Source organism: Ranitomeya variabilis, chromosome 5 (genome assembly GCF_051348905.1).
Source record: "Ranitomeya variabilis isolate aRanVar5 chromosome 5, aRanVar5.hap1, whole genome shotgun sequence".
NCBI classification, from domain to species: domain Eukaryota; kingdom Metazoa; phylum Chordata; class Amphibia; order Anura; family Dendrobatidae; genus Ranitomeya; species Ranitomeya variabilis.
This window is the reverse complement of record NC_135236.1, coordinates 446,983,421-447,010,411: the sequence shown is the minus strand read 5'-3', so window position 1 is coordinate 447,010,411 and position 26,991 is coordinate 446,983,421. Positions and strand designations below refer to the sequence as shown.

General features: G+C 43.9%; 1 protein-coding gene across 2 annotated transcripts in view; it reads right to left on the bottom strand.

Annotated features, from left to right (window-relative positions):
• Positions 1-26,991, bottom strand: part of SLC38A1 (solute carrier family 38 member 1) — a 110,410-nt gene that overhangs the window by 24,854 nt on the left and 58,565 nt on the right. For both annotated transcript variants that reach the window (XM_077265392.1, XM_077265393.1), the window contains exons 8-13: positions 10,793-10,875; positions 10,367-10,425; positions 10,129-10,248; positions 7,363-7,442; positions 4,251-4,351; positions 1,771-1,889 (exon numbers count right to left, since the gene is read on the bottom strand). In XM_077265392.1, the coding sequence (XP_077121507.1) occupies positions 1,771-1,889; positions 4,251-4,351; positions 7,363-7,442; positions 10,129-10,248; positions 10,367-10,425; positions 10,793-10,875 (562 nt within the window). The remainder of the gene's footprint in view (positions 1-1,770; positions 1,890-4,250; positions 4,352-7,362; positions 7,443-10,128; positions 10,249-10,366; positions 10,426-10,792; positions 10,876-26,991) is intronic.

Genomic DNA, 26,991 nt, shown 5'->3' with positions numbered 1-26,991 from the left:
TACTAACGGCTTCTGCCCCTCCCTGGTGTTGCCCTCAAGTAAATAAAGCTGAGCTTCAACCTTCTGCTCCAAATTACCATTTTAAAAAATGCAATAGGCTTTTCCGGCCTACTAAAGGTGTCTGCCCCTCCCTGGTGTTGTCCTCAACTGAACAAAGCTGAGCTTCCACATTCTGGCTTTCGCCCTATACTATCAGATATTAAACTGCATTTGGCCTACTAGTGTGGTTAGGCCCTTGAAACAGTGTCTGCTGCTCTTGGGTTTGCTACTCCACTGAACAAAGCAATGCCGCCTGTTTAGTCCTGTTACCAATTTTGAACTGCATGTAGCCTACTTTATTCTTTGGCCCTATATCTGTTTCCTCCTCATCCTGCCCATTGCCCAGCCACTGCTAAATGAGTCTGCTGGTACATTGACCTAGACCACTACATTCCCCTTGTACTCTACACAGCCAGAATCTGTCCCTGCTGAAAGTAAGGTTCCCCTTCCCGCATGTTATACCACCTTACACAGGGACAAAGAGGAAGGTGCAGATGAAAGTGCAGGTTCCTTCATCAGGTGGGGGGGCATACTCGTTGGCGACGTCACTGGCACAGGGCCCCTCAGAGTACGCAAAAGTGTCGCTGCTGGTGGGAGGCGCCCCCGCCATGCAAACACACCGCCGTACTTTGAGGGGCCCTGTGCCAGTGGCAATGCGAACGAGTGGGCCCCCCCCCTGCTTGCTCAGGATCACAGCACTTGCAACTTTTAAATACTTACCTTTCCCTGCAACACCGCCGTGACGTAGTCCGCATTTCCTGGGCCCACGAAAAACTTGAGCCAGCCCTACTCCCCCCACAACTTTCACCCAATTCCCTATGCCCAACTATTATTATACAGTTAATTAAGATTGGCAAGCTTCAGAAACAAGAATGGATGTTTTTGGCATTAAAATGGGCACTGTAGGTGTTTTCCTGGCCTCCACTCACTGCCGACTATGCTTCCCCATTGACTTGCATTGGGTTTCGTGTTTCGGTCGATCCCCGACTTTTAGCGATAATCGGCCGACTGCACTCGACTCGACTCTGGACAAAATCGGGTTTCCCAAAACCCTACTCGATCTTAAAAAAATGAAAGTCGCTCAACCCTAGTGAGCAATATTAATTTGGTAAAGACCATAAAGATTAGCCCTAAATATAAAGGCCCATATCTCTGGAACAGATAATACGGTATATATCTATATATAAAAATGGAATACTCTGGGTGCAAATAAAATATGAGCAAAAACTGCTCACTTTAGTTATGTTAACAGGTCCTATTTAGATAAGATAAAAATAAGAATAAGCCTTTATTAAAATGAATACAAGTTATATTTATAAAATCTTTTTTTTATGAATAAAGCAAAAGTCCAGTGTTTTTGTTTTTTCACTGCTGGACTGGTGTCACTAATTTAAGTTTCCTAGTCTTATACTTACCTGCCACTGTCTTAAGCTCTTACCAGCGCCGCTCCACTCCTGCACCGCCATCTTGTTACTGCAACTTCTGACTGACTAGAGGTCATTGCTAATGGTCTCAAGTTGTCAATGTAATGTCTATAAGTGCCTCGTTAGGTAGGTCTGCTGGAGACTGGCCTTAGCAGCACCGATGACAGCAGAAGAGAGGGGCAGCTGGTAAGTATGAGACTAAGCGCAGGGAACTTAGATGAGTGGCACCGCTCCAATAAAAAAAGCTGGAGAGCTTTAACAAATGGTGTCAACATGATGTTACATCAGAATGTTAATATGCACTTACAGTAAAAAATAATACTGGTACAGTAAGTATAACTGCAATTATAACAGCCAGGCGTACAGTCAATAAGAGAATGTCCTTTTTATCATTATATGTCCCGAGAAGCTCAGATTCGACTTTATCTGAAGAAATGAAATTTAAAAAAATATTAGTAATGTTAGAGAAATTATGAGATAGAAATTGCATGTATCGAGAGAATAAAAATAGAGACAATTAAAACTACACACAATTAGAACAAATTTACCAGATTTTTGCCGTAAAACACTCTTCAATGTTACACATATTTTACACAACTTGAAACTGTGCAAAACTTTTACAATTCAAGACCGCTCTGCAAAAATAAGTGAAGGTCTAGTTCTTAAAAAGGTATGCTACTTTAGTCCAGGAATGGAGTCCATTTTTGCCAAGGTGCACGGCACTTGAAAGGTGCATATACGGTGATTCATAAAGTGGTGGGTGCTTCTTAAAGAATTATGTGCATCTTACTCTAGCGGCCACGATCATAAAGACAACTCTAATCTTAATGAATCAGGCTATACTGTCTTAATTCAACAGCATTGTGATGAACATCTCACAAAAAGTGACTTACTCATTAGTTTGCAGCAATTGATACCTTGTAGAATCCATATTATGACATTATTATCACATCATTTTTACATGCTATACAATTTGTATTTGACTCCTACAGCTCGTGTAAGAACATTTCGATGATGTAATTTGGTTGCCCATGACATACAGTGCCTACAAGTAGTATTCAACCCCCTGCCGATTTAGCAGGTTTACACATTTGGAATTAACTTGGCATTGTGACATTTGTACTGTAGATCAGCCTGGAAGTGTGAAATGCACTGCAGCAAAAAAGAATGTTATTTCTTTGTTTATTTTTTTTTTTAAATTGGGACAAGTTTTTTCAGCGGGTCATTTATTATTCAACCCCTCAACCCACCAGAATTCTGTTTGGTTCCCCTAAAGTATTAAGAAGTAGTTCAGGCACAAAGAACAATCAGCTTCACATGTTTGGATTAATTATCTCTTTTTCCAGCCTTTTCTGACTATTTAAGACCCTCCCCAAACTTGTGAACAGCACTCATACATGGTCAACATGGGAAAGACAAAGGAGCATTCCAAGGCCATCAGAGACAAGATCGTGGAGGGTCACAAGGCTGGCAAGGGGTACAAAACCCTTTCCAAGGAGTTGGGCCTACCTGTCTCCACTGTTGGGAGCATCATCCGGAAGTGGAAGGCTTATGGAACTACTGTTAGCCTTCCACGGCCTGGACAGCCTTTGAAAGTTTCCTCCCGTGCCGAGGCCAGGCTTGTCCAAAGAGTCAAGACTAACCCAAGGACAACAAGGAAGGAGCTCCGGGAAGATCTCATGGCAGTGGGGACATTGGTTTCAGTCAATACCATAAGTAACGTACTCCACCGCAATGGTCTCCGTTCCAGACGAGCCCATAAGGTACCTTTACTTTCAAAGCGTCATGTCAAGGCTCGTCTACAGTTTGCTCATGATCACTTGGAGGACTCTGAGACTGACTGGTTCAAGGTTCTCTGGTCTGATGAGACCAAGATCGAGATCTTTGGTGCCAACCACACACGTGACGTTTAGAGACTGGATGGCACTGCATACGACCCCAAGAATACCATCCCTACAGTCAAGCATGGTGGTGGCAGCATCATGCTGTGGGGCTGTTTCTCAGCCAAGGGGCCTGGCCATCTGGTCCGCATCCATGGGAAGATGGATAGCACGGCCTACCTGGAGATTTTGGCCAAGAACCTCCGCTCCTCCATCAAGGATCTTAAGATGGGTCGTCATTTCATCTTCCAACAAGACAACGACCCAAAGCACACAGCCAAGAAAACCAAGGCCTGGTTCAAGAGGCAAAAAATCAAGGTGTTGCAGTGGCCTAGTCAGTCTCCTGACCTTAACCCAATTGAAAACTTGTGGAAGGAGCTCAAGATTAAAGTCCACATGAGACACCCAAAGAACCTAGATAACTTGGAGAAGATCTGCATGGAGGAGTGGGCCAAGATAACTCCAGAGACCTGTGCCGGCCTGATCAGGTCTTAGAAAAGACGATTATTAGCTGTAATTGCAAACAAAGGTTATTCCACAAAATATTAAACCTAGGGGTTGAATAATAATTGACCCACACTTTTATGTTTAAAATTTATAAAAATTTAACTGAGCAACAAAACTTTTTGGTTTGTAAGATTTATGCATCTGTTAATAAATCCTGCTCTTGTTTGAAGTTTGAAGGCTCTAACTTATTTGCATCTTATTAAACCTGCTAAATCTGCAGGGGGTTGAATACTACTTGTAGGCACTGTAATATGTCAACACCTTGAATTCGCACAGTAACATCGACTTATCACAGCATACCAAGCAATATAAGATGCTTCCTATAATCTTCCATCTACATTATAACTTAAAGGATTTGATATCAAACTATCTAATTACAGCAAATGCAATCACAACTCACCATAAAACGTAAGATAGCCAAATATGGCAGTAAGCAGATACATAAGAAACATAGCGAAGAAGGAAATTTTTGATACCAGCTGCATTTTTTTCTGTGAGCGACTAGAAAACAAAAATATAATAACATTTAATATCTGTTCGTTAGAACACGTGCAGTAAACAATAGACATTTTTCTTCAATTTTATCTGATAGAGATGTTCTAAAATAGTTTCAGCTTCACCATATACACTGTAAATTGTCTTGTTCCAGACCTCATGTTGAAATCGAACATACACAATTCTTTCCCTCCAAGCCACACGTCAGGGAATTGTTGGGCTGCCCCACTAACATTAAACAGCTACGCATCTTTGTTAGGCCAGTTTCACAGAGTAAACCTTAAATTGGGCTCGCGTCTCTTTATCCAAACTCAACAGCCTCATAAATGCTTGCTGAGACCTGCTGTTGGTCCAGACATTGAGGTCAGTGCTCAGACCATGAATGTTAGAAGTATGGAAATGGCCTTTGTGAGAGTGGTGGATGTAGAAATCTAACGGAGTGATGTGTGGGGTTGAGAAGGACAGATGAAGACTTCTATAAGACTTAGGATAGATGTATGGAGCGGAGCAGGCCAGTAGACTTCTATAAAACTTGCGGATGAATGTGTGGGATGGAATAGGACAGATGAAGACTTTTATGAACCTTATGGATGGATGTGCGGAATGGACTGTGACAGATGAAGACTTCTCTAAGACTTCTGGATGGATAAGTGAGGTGGAGCAAGATACATAAAGACTTATAAGTCTTGTGGAAGGTGTTGACAGGCTTGGAGACTAGAAGACAAATATAATGTTCATACAGTTATACATACTGTATATTTCAATGAATTATTCCAATTAATTGACATGTCATAAATTCCTGTTAGAAGTAAAAGAGTTAAATACATTTATCTCGCTGTTCCATAGTATCCCTATGGATTGAGAAGGAGAGATAATAAAAAAGATAATGAAACAAAAAGTTTTATTATTACACTTGAAAGAAGCCCAGATCAACACATATGACAATGACATCATGAAAGACATAAGTTTTTCAGATGTCTTTTACTTGGACATGTAATGCAGTGATAAGAACAAGTCAGTAGAAATGTAAAATTGTGATGAGAGACAAATAATAAAATGATAAGTCCACTCCAAAGGTGGCGACATTAGATGAGTGTCAGACATATCTAACGATTTTAGCAGCACTAGCCATCCTTCTGATGTTGTTTTTTTTCTGACTTTTCTCTGATGGCAGAAGTCAGGGAAAGGAGCATCAGGCATGTTGGATTTCTATCTGTCCAATCCTTTGTTCTCAAGGAAGATAAGCCTACAGAGACATCTGGTAGCAGCTTACTCCTCTCTCTTTTTATTCATACTGCATACAGTCTTGGCTGGATGCGCAGAAGGGCTGGGAAAGACTAAAGGCCCCGTCTCACATAGCGATTTACCAACGATCACGACCAGCGATACGACCTGGCCGTGATCGTTGGTAAGTCGCTGTGTGGTCGCTGGGGAGCTGTCACACAGACAGCTCTCTCCAGCGACCAACGATCAGGGGAACGACTTCGGCATCGTTGAAACTGTCTTCAACGATGCCGAAGTCCCCCTGCAGCACCCGGGTAACCAGGGTAAACATCGGGTTACTAAGCACAGGGCCGCGCTTAGTAACCCGATGTTTACCCTGGTTACCAAAAAAAACAAACCGTACATACTCACCATCTGATGTCCGTCAGGTCCCTTGCCGTCTGCTTCCTGCTCTGACTGAGCCGCCGTACAGTGAGAGCAGAGCGCAGCGGTGACGTCACCGCTGTGATCTGCTTTCACTTTCACTTTGCGGCGCTCAGTCAGTGTGGGAAGCAGACGGCCAGGGACCTGACGGACATCAGATGGTGAGTATGTACGGTTTTTTTTTTTTACGTTTACGCTGGTAACCAGGGTAAACATCGGGTTACTAAGCGCGGCCCTGCGCTTAGTAACCCGATGTTTACCCTGGTTACCAGTGAAGACATCGCTGGATCGGTGTCACACACACCGATTCCGCGATGTCAGCGGGACCTCAACGACCAAAAAAAGGTCCAGGCCATTCCGACACGACCAGCGATCTCACAGCAGGGGCCTGATCGCTGGTACGTGTCACACATAGCGAGATCGCTACTGAGGTCGCTGTTGCGTCACAAAACTAGTGACTCAGCAGCGATCTCGCTAGCGATCTCGCTATGTGAGACGGGGCCTTAAGGGTACTGTCACACAGTGGCACTTTGGTCGCTACGACGGCTCGATCCGTGACGTTCCAGCGATATAGTTACGATCTCGCAGTGTCTGACACGCTACTGCGATCAGGGACCCCGCTGAGAATCGTACGTCGTAGCAGATCGTTTGAAACTTTCTTTCGTCGTCAAGTGTCCCGCTGTGGCGGCATGATCGCATCGTGTAACAAAGGTTGTATACGATGTGCGCACAGTAACCAATGGCTTCTACATCGCAAATACGTCATGAAATTATCGCTCCAGCGTCGTGCATTGCGAAGTGTGACCGCTGTCTACGACGCTGGAGCGATATTGGAGTGACGCTGGAGCGTCACGGATCGTGCTGTCGTAGTGACCAAAGTGCCACTGTGAGACAGTACCCTAACTGTCAGCTAATCAAGCATTAAGCTCAACGCTATCCAAGGTGTATGGCCATCTTAAACATTTGTATATGCTTTAGCTGTCAGATTAATGATTTTTGCCAACTTTGCCATAAATATACATGCTTGACTTGACTAGTGCATGTTTTTCCTTTTTTGGCATAAGCATATCTTTGGTGAGAGCTGAGGATAGGTTTTGTTAATATCCAAAATCCCTGAGCCTTTTGTCCCAAACATCTGCAGGCAATGGAGAGTTGGGAGAGCCTCATACACATTAGATTGACGGTCAGTCCTGCTAGATTCAACAGATTGGGCTGACTTTTCTCTAATGTATGAAAACACAAAAAATAAATGAGAAATTACAGCAGATAAATCTGCATATACTCCAATTCTGTGAGCTGTGTCTGAAGTATAGCAATCTGCATTACCCTTAACCTGACAGTTGTGTTAATACGTATACATTTTTTCTTACTCTCTGAGCTCGCTGTATATGGGTAGGACTGACGGATGACACACGAATGCAAATGCAAGTGTTGGCAGTGCATAAGCAGTCTGTAGATGAAAAGAAGAGACACACATAATTAGGTCACATCATTAAATCTAGTAAAAGTCTATGTTCACAATTAACCATTGCAAATGTCATACACATTTGCAATAAAAAAAGAGAGAAATACCAATGAATGTGGAGGTCCCAGAGCAAAAAAATTGATAGATGTGACCTTCCCTTCTATAGGCGCCATAACCTACCTGATTTTATTAGAGCCATACATATGAGAAGTGGCTACATATGTGCACTGTGAGTGGCCTCAATGCAAAATCTCCAACATGTCCCCCAACTATCACAGGTTTTTAATAATAATAGTTTTCTCAAATGGTCTAAAGGGATCTTTTGGCACTTCTTGGCTCCAGGTGGAAGACATGCCCCCGTTGTACTTACGCCCCTGAGCATGGCACTACTCCTTTATATTACTGATGTTTATGGATGCTATGAAGAATGCCAAGTTGGTGATCTCTAAGGGCAACGTCACCAAAATCTCCCAAAAATGCATGTCACTTTTCAAGATGCTGAAAGAAAGTGTGTGTGAAGGAGGTCTAAGCTTTATCTTAAAGCATTACGGTACTTCTTGCTTTGCTGATTCAACCCTGACATGTCTATAATTTGTCTAATAGTGGAAGGGTAGCAATTGATTACTGTGAGGTAATGTTGTATTTATCTAGGAAATACTACTCATACTTATACTCGTGCTATCATGGGAAAGTATCAAATCTAAAATAGCGTGTAAATGAAGTGAATCAATAAATAAGCCAGAAATAAAATGTTAAAGGTTGTTCCAACTCTCAGACATCTGGGGCATATTCACAGGAGGGATAGCCAGTAGTGGGAAATTTGCTTATGAAGAGTGAATAAGCAAATGGCTTGACAAAGGGTCCCATCTATATATATAATTGTCTAAGGGGTACTTCCGTCTTTCTGTCTGCAACTTCCGTCACGGAAATCCCGCGTCACTGATTGGTCTCGCCAGCTGCCTGTCATGGCTGCCGCGACCAATCAGTGACGGGCACAGTCCGATTAGTCCCTCCCTACTCCCCTGCAGTCAGTGCCTGGCGCCCGCGTACTCCCCTCCAGTCACCTCAAACACGGGGATAATACCAGCGGTAACGGACCACATTATGGCGCAGGTAATGCACTCCGTTACCACTGCTATTAACCCTGTGTGTCCCCAACTTTTTACTATTGATGCTCCCTATGCGGCATCAATAGTAAAAAGATGTAATGTTAAAAATAATAAAAAAACAAAAAAACGGCTATTCTCACCTTCCGTCGTCGGACGATGCGCTCGCGCCCACCGCCGACTTCCGTTCCCAGAGATGCATTGCAATATTACCCAGAAGACTTAGCGGTCTGGCGAGACCGCTAAGTCTTCTGGGTAATTTCGCAATGCATCCTGTGAACGGAAGATGGCGGCAGCCGCGTGCGCATTGCCAGGACTTCGCTGGATCCCTGCGGGCGAGTATATAACTATTTTTTATTTTAATTATTTTTTTTAACAGGGATATGGTGCCCACACTGCTAAATACTATGAGGGCTGTGTTATATACTACATGGCTGCTAGATACTGCGTGGGCTGTGCTATATACTATGTGGGCAATGTTAGATACTACATGGCTGCTGTATACTGCGTGGGCTGCGGTATACTGCGTGGGCTGCGGTATACTGCGTGGGCTGTGCTACATACTATGTGGGCTGTGCTACATACTGTTTGGGCTGTGTTATATACTGCCTGATGTAGGCAAAGAGATCCCTGCATCCAACAACGTATACTTAGATTACTGGGTGCAGCCGTTCTCACACAATCAGAGCTTTTAGATTTAGCAATGAAGCAGAGCTGAGTAAGATAACCCCGCCCACACCAGGCTCTCCATGTACATTGTCAATAGACCCTGAGCTGCCTGTCACAGGAGGAGGCCCAGGAGGCCTTTTTCTCGCTATGCTGGTTAGCGATCAGGTTGATCCTTTTTTTTTATTGATAGATCGGGCAATTCTGAACGCGGCAATACCAAATATGTGTAGGTTTGATTTTTTTATTGTTTTATTTTGAATGGGGCGAAAGGGGGGTGATTTAAACTTTTATATTTTTTTATTTTTTCATATATCTTTTTACTTTTTTTTTTTTTACTTTTGCCATGGTTCAATAGCCTCCATGGGAGGCTAGAAGCTGGCACAACTGGATCGGCTCTGCTACATAGCAGCGATCTTCAGATCGCTGCTATGCAGCAGAAATGCAGGTGTGCTATGAGCGCCGACCACAGGGTGGCGCTCACAGCAAGCTGGCATCAGCAACCATAGAGGTCTCAAGGAGACCTCTGGTTGCTATGCCGACACATTGCTGACCCCCGATCATGTGACGGAGGTTGGCGATGCGCTCATTTCCGGCCCGATAGCTGTTTTGAACAGCTGACATGTGCCCGGCTTTGAGGTGGGCTCAGCGCCGGAGCCCACATCAAAGCAGGGGATCCGACCTCCGCAGTAATAGTACGTTGGAGGACGAGAAGGGGTTAAATCTGTATTTTAACCCATACAGCATGCTGTCTTCAGATTACATAGCAAAGCCCTGCTTGCAGATTCCCTTTAAACATGACATTGCATTTCTCGGCTACAAAAAAAGGGTCAGATTATCAGACTTTAGAGATTATGAGAACCTGGAATAAAACAATTTTAAAGCAAAAGATTAACTACCTTAGAATTAAATGTGAAAAACTTTGGTGTACACTGTTCTTCTACTGACGTATTGTAAGCAGTGTGCGACGTTCCATTATTACTTATAGTACATGAAATTTTAAATTTGTTGTAGATCACCTGGAAGAAGAAAAAGCAGAACATAAAAAGTTTAAATAAAAAGAAAAGAGCTATCATTAAATAACTGTATAAATAAAAAAAAATCTTGAAATGCAAATGAAGATATTTCTGAACTTACCACCACAAGGAAAAAAAACATACAGGTCAAGGAGAACCCACTGGTATAGCCAAGGTATCCTGTTTGGAATGAAATATAATGTTTTAGTCTAAAGCTAAGTCCTAAAGCGCTTATAGTTATCTGACGATACTCTTTATATTTTTCTCTTTCGCAGCTGATCTGCATGAGTCTATTTATTTAGCAAGGAACAGCAATAATGCTCTCTACCAGCAGATGGCAGTCACTGAATTTGGATACATATACTACACGTTGCAGGATTTCAGGTATAATCAATTTTTCTTAAAATATTTCAAAATGACAGAAGCTGGAATTCCATGTATTTTATTATCTCTACCCTATTTCGTAACAAATATATTTGTGGAAATAAAATATGTATAACTTGCCAGATTACCGTATGTAATTTAGGATTGGCAGATTCTGTCTTACCTAAATTTTTGAGAAGACACAATGGAAGAATAATTCCAATAGTTACAACAACAAGTAGAAATCGTCCATCCAAATACCATGGCCTGTAAAGCAAAAAGGGATAAATGATGAGTCTGACTGAAGATGAATTGAAAATGCAATAAAATAATGTTTTTAATTTACAGGGACTCCAAAGAATAGGTTGTTTATTGTAACTTCTCTAATTAATATTTTTGCATGAAACACATGGAGAAATTCCAGTATAAACCACTGTAGGTATACACATCACTGCTGAAGAGCCATTTGGCCATCATCGGCAGTTCTGCTTCCTACATGGCTGGATAACGGTAACATGGAACCTTTTTTAGAGTGGAAAAATGTTAAATTGTGTGCTGGTTTTCTGGAGTAATAATCTGTACTTGTTTCCCAACAGGAAAATTATTGAGCACCACTCACAGCAGGAAGAATGTTGGTATCCAATTACAAATATTATGTCCCCTGTGCATTGTTGTAGTGCCTTCATGTAATGTATGATTGCAAAGCAGGGTGGAATTAATGATGTTATAAAAGTGAGTAAAATAAATGAATAAAAATAATGAACTCTGCCATGTGCATGAGTCCTTAATCCCTTAACGACCGCAGTTACACATAAAAATAGCAGCCGCTAAGGGGCCTTCAAAACTGTTTTAAAGCTGGGATTGGGAATAAAGGTAATAGCGCCCCCAAAGTAGGAAAATCTCCTGGGTTTCAGCTCCGGGGCTAGCTGAGACTATGAAGAACATGATTAGGGATGGATTCTCCGGTCTCCAATCACGTAAAAAAGTGAGATCTTGTGTAAAAAAAATTTTTTTTCTCTTCTCTGACATGATATAACATGTCATAGGACAGAGAAATGGTGTCCACAAGCCCCACACGGTATCTTAGTACCAGATTCATCATCCCCTGGCCCTCCTCCTCCTCCTCTGCATGAAGCAAAATGGCGGGCGCATGCACAGTGCTCCGGCTGAGGGCTGCTGGCCAACACCCGGCAACCGCAAGAATTTTTCCTACTGGTTCCTGACTTTTGATCACTCTGATAGAACCTATCACAGTGATCAAAAGCCCAATAATTAGTACATAGGATAGCACTTGGGCTGTGCCTCGTTGTGCACCCCTTGTTCATTCCTCCCCTGTGTCAATCCCTTAGTCAGATTACTTTTCTTATTTTTTTTTTTATTTTATAACTTGTATTTATTTCATTCTTTGCAGTGAGGGTTAGGCTTAGGGTTAAAGTAAAAAAAAAAAAAAAAAGATGATCTGACGACATATTCAATAGGACAACCTAATGTTATCAAATTCTGTATAGTTCAAAATCCTCACTATACCCCTGGATACAAACCTTGAAGTGTGCAGTTGCCAGAATGAGGTCACTTGTGGGGGGTTTCTCTTTTTTAGGCAACTTAGGGGCCCTGCAGATGCAACATGGTGCCCACAATCTCTTTCATCCAAATTTGTGTTCCAAAATTCAAATATTGCTCGAAGCGCTTTGTCCAAACAGAACTTTTTGACTACATTTGGGGTATCGCTGTGTTTGAAAGAAAGTAGGTAACAAACTTTGGGGTCCATTTTTTTGGTGTTACTGCTTGCAAAAGTCATAAAATTTGGGCTAAAGCAATTTTGCATTAATTTTTGAGTAGCACCTGAAGGGTTAAAAAAAATTCCGGGTTTAAAGTGTTTGAGGGGTGCAGTTTTTAAAATGGCCTCACTTTTGTGGCGTTTCCAATATATAGGGCCCTCAAAGTCCATTAAAATCTGAATAGGTTCCTAAAGGAACCAGGTTTTGCAAATTTGTTGAAAAAAACTAGAAATTGCTCCAACACTTTTAACCCTTCTAGCATCCTAACAAAATAAAATGTCATTTGAAAAATTATGCAGATGTAGAGTAGACATATGGAAAATGTTATTTATTAATTATTTTGAACAGTTTCAAAAATTACGATTTTTTTTTTCTTCAAAATTTTCGCCAAAATTGCAATATTTTCACAAATAAACGCAAGTCATCTCAAACATATTTTACCACGATCATGAAGTACTATATGTCACTAAGAAACAGAATTACTGGGATATGTTGAAGTGTTTCAGAGTTATTACCTCATAAAGTGACACTGGTCAGATTTCTAAAATTTGGCCTGGCATTAGCTCTGTCACTAAGGGGTTAAAAGGGTATTCTGTTAGCTCTGTATAGAAAATAAATGGTGCTGTGTTCAAGCATGCGCATTGCCACTCTATTTCCACAGACTACAAAAGTGTCCCATCCATTTGGGTTCTGCTTTACCTCCATATGCTTTTGATTTCGTACTTAGGCATACATAATTTGTTTTTTCCTTTGGATTTCTTGACATGCTCTACCGGAATAAGTACAGAAGTTCTCCATTTATAAAGAAAATGTTTCTGTACACACAAAGTCTGACAGAGCCTCTAAGGCTGTGTATGGAGACCAGGCAGCACTGTGCTAAGGAGCCATATGTCCCCTATGCATTGTTGTAGTGCCTTTATGTATTTTTCCTGCCACATGAATGAGCCCCGAAGCCTGTTTTCACCTTAATGACCAGGCCAAATATTACAATTCTGACCACTGTCACTTTATGAGGTAATAACTCTCGAACACTTCATCGAATCCCACCGATTCTGAGACTGTTTTTTAGTGACACATTGTTTTTCATGATAGTGGTAAATTTTGGTCAATATGATTTGCGTTTATGTATGAAAATAACAAAAATATGACGGAAAAACTAGAAAATTTCGCAATTTTCAAACTTTGATTTTTTTATGCCCTTAAACCAGTGAGTTACATCACATAAAATAGCTAATAAATAATGACAATAGCACAAAACTCCCGCGCTATAGTACCTGATAACAACAAGTACCCTACAGCTGTACAAGAAAGCAAACCTAAAATATGGTCAAAAGGAGGTATTGTGATGTGTAGCTCTCAGCTTGTGATGTCATGCTTTTGTCACTCTCCCGCTTGCCTCGTTAGCCAGCAGTGTTGTTTTGGGCAGAAGCGCGCTGCATTTCAATACTCCAATAAGTCTTGGGGAAGCAACACTCCCACAGCATATCGCTCGCTCCCCAAGGCCTTCCCCAGCATCTATTTGTGAGGACGGAAGCTACAGCTGACCCAATACAGTAAGGAACAAATTCGTATTATCTGTGGGAAGCATGCATCCCCGAGCATACTAGCCTGCAGCTCTTTCCCACACAAGCATTACCTTAGTGTCATGGGTCAGTCCATCTCATTCTGGATTTTTATTTATCAATGGCAGCTACCCAATCCCATAGGACACATCACAATACGTCCTTTTGATTGTATTTTAGGTTTGCTTTATTGTACAGCTATAGGGCATTTGTTGTAATTAGGTACTATAGCGTGGGAGTTTTGTAGCTATTCCCATTTTTTAATTATCATTCAGACAGGTTGGCACACAGAACCTGTGTAACTCCCAGCAGCTTTAGTCACCACGTACGTGGGAGCACCAGTGTGTTAATTGTGTTTTTTAGATAATAAATAACATTTACCATGACTACTTTGTTTAATTTTTTTTTGTTAGGAAGTTAGAAGAGTTTTTCATTTTCACAAGGGTAACAGGAGAAAATGGACCATACAAGTTGTTGTACAATTTGTCCCGAGCACGCCCCATACATGGTGGAAAACTACTATTTGGGTGCATGGCAGGGCTCAGAAGGGAAGGAGCACTAATTGACTTTTGGAGCACAAAGTTGGCTTGAATAGATAGCGGACGCCATGCCGTGTTTGCAGAGCTCCTGATGTGCCTAAACAGTGGAAATCCCCACAAGTGACACCATTTTAGAAGCTACATCCCTCAAGGAATTTATCTAGAGGCGTGATGAGCATCTTGAACCCACATGTGTTTCACAGAATTTTATAACATTGAAAGTTTTTCCCACAAAAATTTTTCTTTCAACCAAAATGTTTCATTTTTACAAGCATAACAGTAGAAAATAGTACATATAATTTGTTGCGCAATTTCTCCTGAGTACACAGGTAACCCATATGTGGTGGAAAACTACTGTTTGGGCACATGACAGGGCTCCGAAATGAAGGAGCACCATTTGACTTTTGTAGAGCAAAATTGGCTGGAATAGACAGCAGACACCATGTTGCTTTTGCAGAGCCTCTGATGTGCCACAAGTGACCCCATTTTGGAAACTACACCCCTCCAGGAATGTATCTATGGTGTGGTGAGCATCTTGAACCTATAGGTGCTTCCAGGTGGTGAAAACTACACATTAATTTTTTTCCCCAAAAATGTTGCTGTAGCCTCAATTTTTTTATTTTCATAAGAGTAACAAGTGGACCACCCAATTTTTTAGCGTTTTTTCTTGAAAAGGCCAATGCCCCATGTGTTTTGGGAAACAACTGTTTGTGTACAGGGGAGAGCTCCAAAACAAATTTACATCTTGGGAAACAGTCTTTGCTTGTATGGTTTGTAAGCACCATGCCACTTTTATAGAGCCCCTTTACTGCCAGAAAAGCGGTAATCTCCCACAAATGACTCCATTTTGGAAACCACTCCCTTCAAGGAATTCATCAAGTGGTGCGATGAGGATATTGAACCCACAGGTGAATCACAATTTTATAACATTGAGACATGAAAATGAAATAGAACTTTTTTTACATGTTGTTTTAGCCCTAAATTTTTAATTTTCACAAAGAATAATAGGGGGAAATGGACCTATACTTTTTTGAAGCAATATCTTCTGAATCCAGCATTACCCTATCTGTGGTCATACACTTTTGTGTGGACGTACAGCATGGCTCAGAAGAGACAGAGAACGCCATTTGATTTTTAAGGTGCAGAGATTCCTGGAGTAAATGGGCACAATTTGCAGAGCCCCTTAAGCTTCCAAAACAACATAAATCCCCCAAAATACCCCATTTTACAAATTACACTGAGGGAAATCATCTAGGTGTGTAGTGACTATTTTGACCACACTGGCGTTCTCCAGAAATTAGTGCGCAGTTGATATTGCAGAGTGAAACTTGCAAATATGCAATTTTAGTGCCCAATACATAGTGGCCGGTAGGGTTGAGCGAAACGGGTCGATCATTTTCAAAAGTCGCCGACTTTTGGCTAAGTCGGCGTCTCATGAAACCCGATCCGACCCCTGTGCTTGTCGGCCATGCGGTACGCGACTTTCGCGCCAAAGTCGCGTTTCAATGACGCGAAAAGCGCCATTTCTCAGCCAATGAAGGTGAACGCAGAGTGTGGGCAGCGTGATGACATAGATCCTGGTCCCCACCATCTTAGAGAAGGGCATTGCAGTGATTGGCTTGCTGTCTGCGGCGTCACAGGGGCTATAAAGGGGCGTTCCCGCCGACCGCCATCTTACTGCTGCTGATCTGAGCTTAGGGACAGGTTGCTGCCGCTTCGTCAGAAGCAGGGAGAGCGTTAGGCAGGGTCCACTAACCACCAAACCGCTTGTGCTGCAGCGATTTCCACTGTCCAACACCACCTTCGGTGTGCAGGGACTGTGGAAGCTATTTTTTTTTTTTTTTCCCCTCAGCGCTGTAGCTCATTGGGCTGCCCTAGAAGGCTCCGTGATAGCTGTATTGCTGTGTGTACGCCACTGTGGAAACCAACTGCTTTTTTCAAAGCACATATCCTCTTGTTCCTTCCTTTCTGCACAGCTATCTTTTTTGTTTGTCCACACTTTTTATTTAATTTGTGCATCAGTCCACTCCTATTGCTGCCTGCCATACCTGGCTTACATTACTGCAGGGAGATAGTAATTGTAGGACAGTTTTTTTTTTTTTTTTGTTTTTTTTTTGTGGGAGATTAAGATTGGCATTTCTGCTACAGTGCCATCCCTGTGTGTGCCATCTCTCACTGAGTGGGCCATAGAAAGCCTATTTATTTTTTCCGTGATTTGTGTTCTAAAATCTACCTCAACACAAAAACACTACATCAATCAGTGGGAGAAAAATATTGGCCTCAGTCAGGGCTTGTGTGCCACTGCTGTGTGTGCTATCTCTCATTCAGTGGGCTATAGCAAGCCTATTTTTTTTTTTTTTTTTTTAATATTATTTGGTTTCTAAAGTCTCCCTGAAAAAACAAAAAATACATAAAAAAACAGTGGGAGAGTAATATTGCCCTTTCAGCTTGTGTGCCAGTCTTGACTCCTGGGTGTGCCACCTCTCTCCCTTTCATTCAGTGGGCCATAGAAAGCCTATTTATTTTTTCCGTGATTTGTGTTCTAAATTCTACCTCAACACAAAAACACTACATCAATCAGTGGGAGAAAAATATTGGCCTCAGTCAGGGCTTGTGTGCCACTGCTGTGTGTGCTATCTCTCATTCAGTGGGCTATAGCAAGCCTATTTTTTTTTTTTTTTTTTTAATATTATTTGGTTTCTAAAGTCTCCCTGAAAAAAAAAAAAAAACCTAAAAAAACAGTGGGAGAGTAATATTGCCCTTTCAGCTTGTGTGCCAGTCTTGACTCCTGGGTGTGCCACCTCTCTCCCTCTCATTCAGTGGGCCATAGAAAGCCTATTTATTTATTTTTTTTAATATTATTTGGTTTCTAATTCTCCCTGAAAAAAAAAAAAAAAACCTAAAAAAACAGTGGGAGAATAATATTGCCCTTTCAGCTTGTGTGCCAGTCTTGACTCCTGGGTGTGCCACCTCTCTCCCTCTCATTCAGTGGGCCATAGAAAGCCTATTTATTTTTTTTTTTAAATATTATTGGGTTTCTAAAGTCTCCCTGAAAAAACAAAAAATACATAAAAAAACAGTGGGAGAGTAATATTGCCCTTTCAGCTTGTGTGCCAGTCTTGACTCCTGGGTGTGCCACCTCTCTCCCTTTCATTCAGTGGGCCATAGAAAGCCTATTTATTTTTTCCGTGATTTGTGTTCTAAATTCTACCTCAACACAAAAACACTACATCAATCAGTGGGAGAAAAATATTGGCCTCAGTCAGGGCTTGTGTGCCACTGCTGTGTGTGCTATCTCTCATTCAGTGGGCTATAGCAAGCCTATTTTTTTTTTTTTTTTTTAATATTATTTGGTTTCTAAAGTCTCCCTGAAAAAAAAAAAAAACCCTAAAAAAACAGTGGGAGAGTAATATTGCCCTTTCAGCTTGTGTGCCAGTCTTGACTCCTGGGTGTGCCACCTCTCTCCCTCTCATTCAGTGGGCCATAGAAAGCCTTTTTTTTTTTTGGTTTTTTTAATATTATTTGGTTTCTAAAGTCTCCCTGAAAAAAACAAAAAAAACATAAAAAACAGTGGGAGAGTAATATTGCCCTTTCAGCTTGTGCGCCAGTCTTGACTCCTGGTTGTGCCACCTCTCTCTCTCTAATTGTGGGCCATAGAAAGCCTTTTTTTTTTTTTTTTTTTTAATATTATTTGGTTTCTAAAGTCTCCCTGAGAAAAAAAAATAAATAAATTAGGTGGGAGATTAATATTGACATTAGTGCTTGAGTGACAGTCCTGCGTGTGTGTCATCTCTGTGATTTTGTGCCACAGAAAACAGAGTGTGTAACATTGTGCCTGATTTTCCTTGTGGTCTCACCAACCTGTTAAGGGATATTGAAATCATACTGAAGTTATAGCTCACCGTGTAAGTTGTTTGACAGCAACAAATAAAGTTACTTTGGTTAAGATTTTAAAACAATGAGGAAGTCTGGTGCAAGAGGTCGTCGTGGGCGTTCATTGTCAGCTGGTAATGATGGTAGTGGTAGTGGAGCATCAGGTGGTCGTGGGGATAAAAATATTCCACCTAAGTCTGGAGCTGTGGAGCCAGTTTCGTCGTCAGGCTACACAAGGCCTCGAACGCTCTCTTTTCTGGGAGTAGGAAAACCGCTTTTAAAGGCGGAGCAGCAACAGCAAGTTTTGGCTTACATTGCAGACTCAGCCTCTAGCTCTTTTGCCTCCTCTTCCGAAACTGGTAAATGTAAAAGCAGCGCGTCGCTTGTGGATGTTCACGGTCAGGGACAAGTCGCTTCCTTGTCCTCCTCAGCAAAAACTACAACAAGAGAGAAGGATGCAGCAGGCGACACAACGGGTCACTCCATGGAGCTCTTTACACATACCGTCCCTGGCTTAGAAAGTGAAACATTTAACAGGCCATGCCCATTACAAGTATATTCTGACATGGAGTGCACTGATGCACAGCCACAGCCAGAGTACTATGCTGCTCCTTTGACTCAGACCACCACATTGCCCTCTCAGGGTACAGATCCACAATCAGACCCTGATGAGACTATGTTGCCCCGCCACGAACGCTATACCACCGACCGACACAGTGACACAGACGAAGTTGCACACGAGCTCGAAGAGGAGGTAATAGATGACCCAGTTATTGACCCCGATTGGCAGCCATTGGGGGAACAGGGTGCAGGCGGCAGTAGTTCAGAAGCGGAGGTGGAGGAGGGGCCGCAGCAGGCATCAACATCGCAACAGGTTCCATCTGCCGGGCCCGTATCTGGACCAAAACGCGTGTCAAAGCCAAAACCTGTTGGAGCACAGCGTTGCCATCCGGTTAAAGCTCAGTCTGCAATCCCTGAAAAGGGATCCGAGTCTAGGAAGAGTGCAGTCTGGCATTTTTTTAAACAACATCCAACTGATCAGCGCAAAGTCATCTGTCAAAAATGTTCAACTAGCTTAAGCAGAGGTCAGAATCTGAAAAGTCTAAATACTAGTTGCATGCATAGACACTTAACCACCATGCATTTTCAAGCCTGGACTAACTACCAAACGTCCCTCAAGGTTGTAGCACCCTCGGCCAATGAAGCTAGTCAGCAACGCAACATCCCTTCCGTCACTGTAAGGCCACCATTTTCCGCACCACCGGCAGTATCTGTGCAGGTTTCTTTGCCAGCCAAAAGCAGTCAGGGTCAGGGAATCACCAGTTTTGTAGGAGGAAATATTGCATCTAGGGCACCGGCGGAAACAATACCGTCTCCAACCGTCTCTCAGTCTGCCATGTACACCGGCACACCCGAAAGTTCCACGATCTCCAGCTCTCCAGTCCAGCTCACCCTACATGAGACTCTGGTTAGAAAAAGGAAGTACTTATCCTCGCATCCGCGTACACAGGGTTTTAACGCCCACATAGCTAGACTAATCTCGTTAGAGATGATGCCCTACCGGTTAGTTGAAAGCGAAGCTTTCAAAGCCCTGATGGAGTACGCTGAACCACGATACGAGCTACCCAGTCGACACTTTTTTTCCAGAAAAGCCATCCCAGCCCTGCACCAGCATGTTAAACAGCGCATCGTCCATGCACTCAGGCAATCTGTGAGTACAAAGGTGCACCTGACTACAGATGCATGGACCAGTAGGCATGGCCAGGGACGTTATGTGTCCATCACGGCACACTGGGTGAATGTGGTGGATGCAGGGTCCACAGGCGACATCAATTTAGGGACAGTTGTGCCTAGCCCACGGTCTAGGAAACAGTTGGCTGTAGGCGTTCGCACCCCCTCCTCCTCCTCCTCCTCGTCCTCCTGCAGAAGCTACAGCTCTTCCACAGAACGCAGTCTGCCAACCACTCCATCGGCAGATGACACTGTTGCACACCAGTTGTCCCATTATGGGCCAGCTACTGCCAAGCGTCAGCAGGCTGTATTGGCTATGAAGTGCTTGGGCGACAATAGACACACCGCGGAAGTTCTGTCCGAGTTCTTGCAACAAGAAACGCAGTCGTGGCTGGGCACAGTAGATCTTGAGGCAGGCAAGGTAGTGAGTGATAACGGAAGGAATTTCATGGCTGCCATCTCCCTTTCCCAACTGAAACACATTCCTTGCCTGGCTCACACCTTAAACCTGGTGGTGCAGTGCTTATTGAAAACTTATCCTGGGTTCTCCGACCTGCTCCTCAAAGTGCGTGCACTTTGCTCACATATCCGACGTTCGCCTGTACACGCCAGCCGTATGCAGACCTATCAGCGGTCTTTGAACCTTCCCCAGCATCGCCTAATCATAGACGTTGCAACAAGGTGGAACTCAACACTGCACATGCTTCAGAGACTGTGCGAACAGAGGCGTGCTGTTATTTATTTGTGGGAGGATACACGGGCAGGCAGTAGGATGGCAGACATGGAGTTGTCAGGTGTGCAGTGGTCTAAGATACAAGACATGTGTCAAGTCCTTCAGTGCTTTGAGGAATGCACACGGCTGGTTAGTGCAGACAACGCCGTAATAAGCATGAGCATCCCCCTAATGCGTCTGCTGATGCAAAGTTTGACGCACATAAAGGAGCAGGCGTCTGCACCAGAGGAAGAGGAAAGCCTTGATGACAGTCAGCCATTGTCTGGTCAGGGCAGTGTACAGGACGAGGTAGCGGGCGAAGAGGAGGTGGAGGACGAGGAGGATGATGGGGATGAGTATATTTTTAATGCCGAACCTTTCCCGGGGGCACAGGAATTTGGTTGCGTGTCACGGCCGGGTTCTGGTTTTTTGAGGGACACAAGTGACGTAGATTTGCCTGCAACTGCCCCTCAACCAATCACAACCGGAGATTTGACAACTGGAACTTTGGCCCACATGGCGGATTATGCCTTACGTATCCTAAAAAGGGACACACGCATTACGAAAATGATGAACGATGACGATTACTGGTTGGCCTGCCTCCTTGATCCACGCTATAAAGGCAAATTGCAAAATATTATGCCACATGAGAACTTGGAACTAATATTAGCAACCAAACAATCAACTCTTGTTGACCGTTTGCTTCAGGCATTCCCAGCACACAGCGCACGTGATCGTTCTCACACGAGCTCCAGGGGGCAGCAGACTAGGAGTGTTAGGGGTGCACACATCAGAAGTGGCGTTGGACAGAGGGGTTTTCTGACCAGGTTGTGGAGTGATTTTGCTATGACCGCAGACAGGACAGGTACTGCTGCATCAATTGAAAGTGACAGGAGACAACATTTGTCCAGTATGGTTACTAACTATTTTTCATCCCTTATCGATGTTCTCCCTCAACCGTCATTCCCATTTGATTACTGGGCCTCCAAATTAGACACCTGGCCAGAATTGGCAGAATATGCATTGCAGGAGCTTGCTTGCCCGGCAGCAAGTGTCCTATCAGAAAGAGTATTCAGTGCTGCAGGTTCAATATTAACCGAAAAAAGGACTCGTCTGGCTACCCAAAATGTTGACGATCTAACATTCATTAAAATAAACCACAACTGGATTTCGAAATCTTTTGCCCCACCTTGCCCGGCCGACACCTAGCTTTCCTATGAAAAGCTCTTGCCTGTGAATTACTTTTCTAATGTCTAATTTGCTGCAGCTGATTGTACAGCATACGACATGTTTACACCTCCCTAAATGGCAAAACTCCCCACACGGGGCCGTGGTATCGCGACTTGGCGCAAGCACCCGTGAGACTGCTGTTTGTCTGAAGAGGTGGGTGTGCTCGCTTTTGGTTGACGGCATTGCTACTGGGTCCCTCATAGTACAATGTAGTGTCTCTGGCGGTGGTGGTGCGCACCCAACGTCAGACACACCGTTGTAACATGAGGGGCCCTGGGGCGGTCCCGCCGGCCTCAAGAGAGTTCCCCCCTACCCCAGCTCAAAATGTGCTCTACCATGTGCAAAATTATGTCGCACAGCTCCACCAATCTTTAGTCTATTCGCTGACATCATTCAATGTCTGGCACTGACAATACAAATTTGTAGACATCTATGATGCAACTTAAAGTAGTCTGTGTCTGTGTCCTATATTGGCACCATTAAATAGTTACTGCCAAATTACTATGTCAGAAACTCAGTAGATGAGCCCACCCCTGTACCTAAGTATGCCACCTTTTTTTTTTGTTTTGGTTGTTTTGCGAGACATTAACATCTATTTATATTTTGGGAGTACTGGGACAGACACTCCTTGCACTACTCCTCCACTCACCACCAAGCTGCCTGTGTATCCATGTAACCGCTGTAAAACTGCCATGAGCCTATTGTTTGTTATTTTAGGCCTTTGATAGCCTGTCTGCGGCCCCTACTTGCAATACTCCTCCACTGACCACCAAGCTGCCTGCCCGTGTATCCATGTAACCGCTGTAAAACTGCCATGAGCCTATTGTTTGTTATTTTAGGCCTTTGATAGCCTGTCTGCGGTCCCTACTTTAAATACTCCTCCACTGACCACCAAGCTGCCTGCCCGTGTATCCATGTAACCGCTGTGAAACTGCCATGAGCCTATTGTTTGTTATGTTAGGCCTTTGATAGCCTGTCTGCGGTCCCTACTTTAAATACTCCTCCACTGACCAGACCACTGCTGCCCGTGTACCCCTGGAACCAATTATAAAGTGCCTACAGCCAGCCCATTTTCTTATGTTAGGCCTTTGAAGCCTGTCTGCGGTCCCTACTTTAAATACTCCTCCACTGACCACCAAGCTGCCTGCCCGTGTATCCATGTAACCGCTGTAAAACTGCCATGAGCCTATTGTTTGTTATTTTAGGCCTTTGATAGCCTGTCTGCGGTCCCTACTTTAAATACTCCTCCACTGACCACCAAGCTGCCTGCCCGTGTATCCATGTAACCGCTGTGAAACTGCCATGAGCCTATTGTTTGTTATGTTAGGCCTTTGATAGCCTGTCTGCGGTCCCTACTTTAAATACTCCTCCACTGACCAGACCACTGCTGCCCGTGTACCCCTGGAACCAATTATAAAGTGCCTACAGCCAGCCCATTTTCTTATGTTAGGCCTTTGAAGCCTGTCTGCGGTCCCTACTTTAAATACTCCTCCACTGACCACCAAGCTGCCTGCCCGTGTATCCATGTAACCGCTGTAAAACTGCCATGAGCCTATTGTTTGTTATTTTAGGCCTTTGATAGCCTGTCTGCGGTCCCTACTTTAAATACTCCTCCACTGACCACCAAGCTGCCTGCCCGTGTATCCATGTAACCGCTGTGAAACTGCCATGAGCCTATTGTTTGTTATGTTAGGCCTTTGATAGCCTGTCTGCGGTCCCTACTTTAAATACTCCTCCACTGACCAGACCACTGCTGCCCGTGTACCCCTGGAACCAATTATAAAGTGCCTACAGCCAGCCCATTTTCTTATGTTAGGCCTTTGAAGCCTGTCTGCGGTCCCTACTTTAAATACTCCTCCACTGACCAGACCACTGCTGCCCGTGTACCCCTGGAACCAATTATAAAGTGCCTACAGCCAGCCCATTTTCTTATGTTAGGCCTTTGAAGCCTGTCTGCGGTCCCTACTTTAAATACTCCTCCACTCACCACCACCAAGCTGCCTGCCCGTGTATCCATGTAACCGCTGTGAAACTGCCATGAGCCTATTGTTTGTTATGTTAGGCCTTTGATAGCCTGTCTGCGGCCCCTACTTGCAATACTCCTCCACTGACCACCAAGCTGCCTGCCCGTGTATCCATGTAACCGCTGTAAAACTGCCATGAGCCTATTGTTTGTTATTTTAGGCCTTTGATAGCCTGTCTGCGGTCCCTACTTTAAATACTCCTCCACTGACCACCAAGCTGCCTGCCCGTGTATCCATGTAACCGCTGTGAAACTGCCATGAGCCTATTGTTTGTTATGTTAGGCCTTTGATAGCCTGTCTGCGGTCCCTACTTTAAATACTCCTCCACTGACCAGACCACTGCTGCCCGTGTACCCCTGGAACCAATTATAAAGTGCCTACAGCCAGCCCATTTTCTTATGTTAGGCCTTTGAAGCCTGTCTGCGGTCCCTACTTTAAATACTCCTCCACTGACCACCAAGCTGCCTGCCCGTGTATCCATGTAACCGCTGTAAAACTGCCATGAGCCTATTGTTTGTTATTTTAGGCCTTTGATAGCCTGTCTGCGGTCCCTACTTTAAATACTCCTCCACTGACCACCAAGCTGCCTGCCCGTGTATCCATGTAACCGCTGTGAAACTGCCATGAGCCTATTGTTTGTTATGTTAGGCCTTTGATAGCCTGTCTGCGGTCCCTACTTTAAATACTCCTCCACTGACCAGACCACTGCTGCCCGTGTACCCCTGGAACCAATTATAAAGTGCCTACAGCCAGCCCATTTTCTTATGTTAGGCCTTTGAAGCCTGTCTGCGGTCCCTACTTTAAATACTCCTCCACTGACCACCAAGCTGCCTGCCCGTGTATCCATGTAACCGCTGTAAAACTGCCATGAGCCTATTGTTTGTTATTTTAGGCCTTTGATAGCCTGTCTGCGGTCCCTACTTTAAATACTCCTCCACTGACCACCAAGCTGCCTGCCCGTGTATCCATGTAACCGCTGTGAAACTGCCATGAGCCTATTGTTTGTTATGTTAGGCCTTTGATAGCCTGTCTGCGGTCCCTACTTTAAATACTCCTCCACTGACCAGACCACTGCTGCCCGTGTACCCCTGGAACCAATTATAAAGTGCCTACAGCCAGCCCATTTTCTTATGTTAGGCCTTTGAAGCCTGTCTGCGGTCCCTACTTTAAATACTCCTCCACTGACCACCAAGCTGCCTGCCCGTGTATCCATGTAACCGCTGTAAAACTGCCATGAGCCTATTGTTTGTTATTTTAGGCCTTTGATAGCCTGTCTGCGGTCCCTACTTTAAATACTCCTCCACTGACCACCAAGCTGCCTGCCCGTGTATCCATGTAACCGCTGTAAAACTGCCATGAGCCTATTGTTTGTTATTTTAGGCCTTTGATAGCCTGTCTGCAGCCCCTACTTGCAATACTCCTCCACTGACCACACCAATGCTGCCCGTGTACCCCTGGAACCTATTTAAAAGTTCATAGAGCCTAGTTATATATTTTATTTACTATTAATAAGGCCATGATGGACTACGCTGTACCACGCTACAAGCTAACCAGTCGACACTTCTTTTGCGAGAAAAGCCATCCCAACCCTCCACCAGCATGTAGAAGACCGCATTGTCCATGCACTCTGGCAATTTGTGAGTACAAAGGTGCACCTGACAACAGACGCATGGACCTGTAGGCATGGCCACGGAAGATTACGTGTCCATTACGGCGCAATGGGTTAATGTGGTGGATGCATGGTCCACAGGGGACAGCCTACTAAGTCTGTCTGCAGTCCCTAATTCAAATTGTCCTCCACTGTCTAAATCGGAACTTCCACCTTCTGGCTTTCGGCCTATAGTATCAGAAATTAAACTGCATTTGGCCTTCAACTTTGGTTAGGGCCTACTAACGGCTTCTGCCCCTCCCTGGTGTTGCCCTCAACTAAATAAAGCTGAGCTTCAACCTTCTGCTCCAAATTACCATTTTGAAAAATGCAATAGGCTTTTCAGGCCTACTAAAGGTGTCTGTCTGTGTGCCCCTGCCTGGTGTTGTCCTCAACTAAATAAAGCTGAGCTTCAACCTTCCGGCTCTCATTAAGTGGTTTTAAAAAAAAAAAATGGTGGTTAGGGCCTACTAACGGCTTCTGCCCCTCCCTGGTGTTGCCCTCAACTAAATAAAGCTGAGCTTCAACCTTCTGCTCCAAATTACCATTTTGAAAAATGCAATAGGCTTTTCCGGCCTACTAAAGGTGTCTGTCTGTGTGCCCCTCCCTGGTGTTGTCCTCAACTAAATAAAGCTGAGCTTCAACCTTCCGGCTCTCATTATGTGGTTTTAAAAAAAAAAATGGTGGTTAGGGCCTACTAACGGCTTCTGCCCCTCCCTGGTGTTGTCCTCAACTAAATAAAGCTGAGCTTCAACCTTCCGGCTCTCATTAAGTGGTTTAAAAAAAAAAAATGGTGGTTAGGGCCTACTAACGGCTTCTGCCCCTCCCTGGTGTTGTCCTCAACTAAATAAAGCTGAGCTTCAACCTTCCGGCTCTCATTAAGTGGTTTTAAAAAAAAAAATGGTGGTTAGGGCCTACTAACGGCTTCTGCCCCTCCCTGGTGTTGCCCTCAACTAAATAAAGCTGAGCTTCAACCTTCTGCTCCAAATTACCATTTTGAAAAATGCAATAGGCTTTTCAGGCCTACTAAAGGTGTCTGTCTGTGTGCCCCTCCCTGGTGTTGTCCTCAACTAAATAAAGCTGAGCTTCAACCTTCCGGCTCTCATTATGTGGTTTTAAAAAAAAAAATGGTGGTTAGGGCCTACTAACGGCTTCTGCCCCTCCCTGGTGTTGCCCTCAACTAAATAAAGCTGAGCTTCAACCTTCTGCTCCAAATTACCATTTTGAAAAATGCAATAGGCTTTTCAGGCCTACTAAAGGTGTCTGTCTGTGTGCCCCTCCCTGGT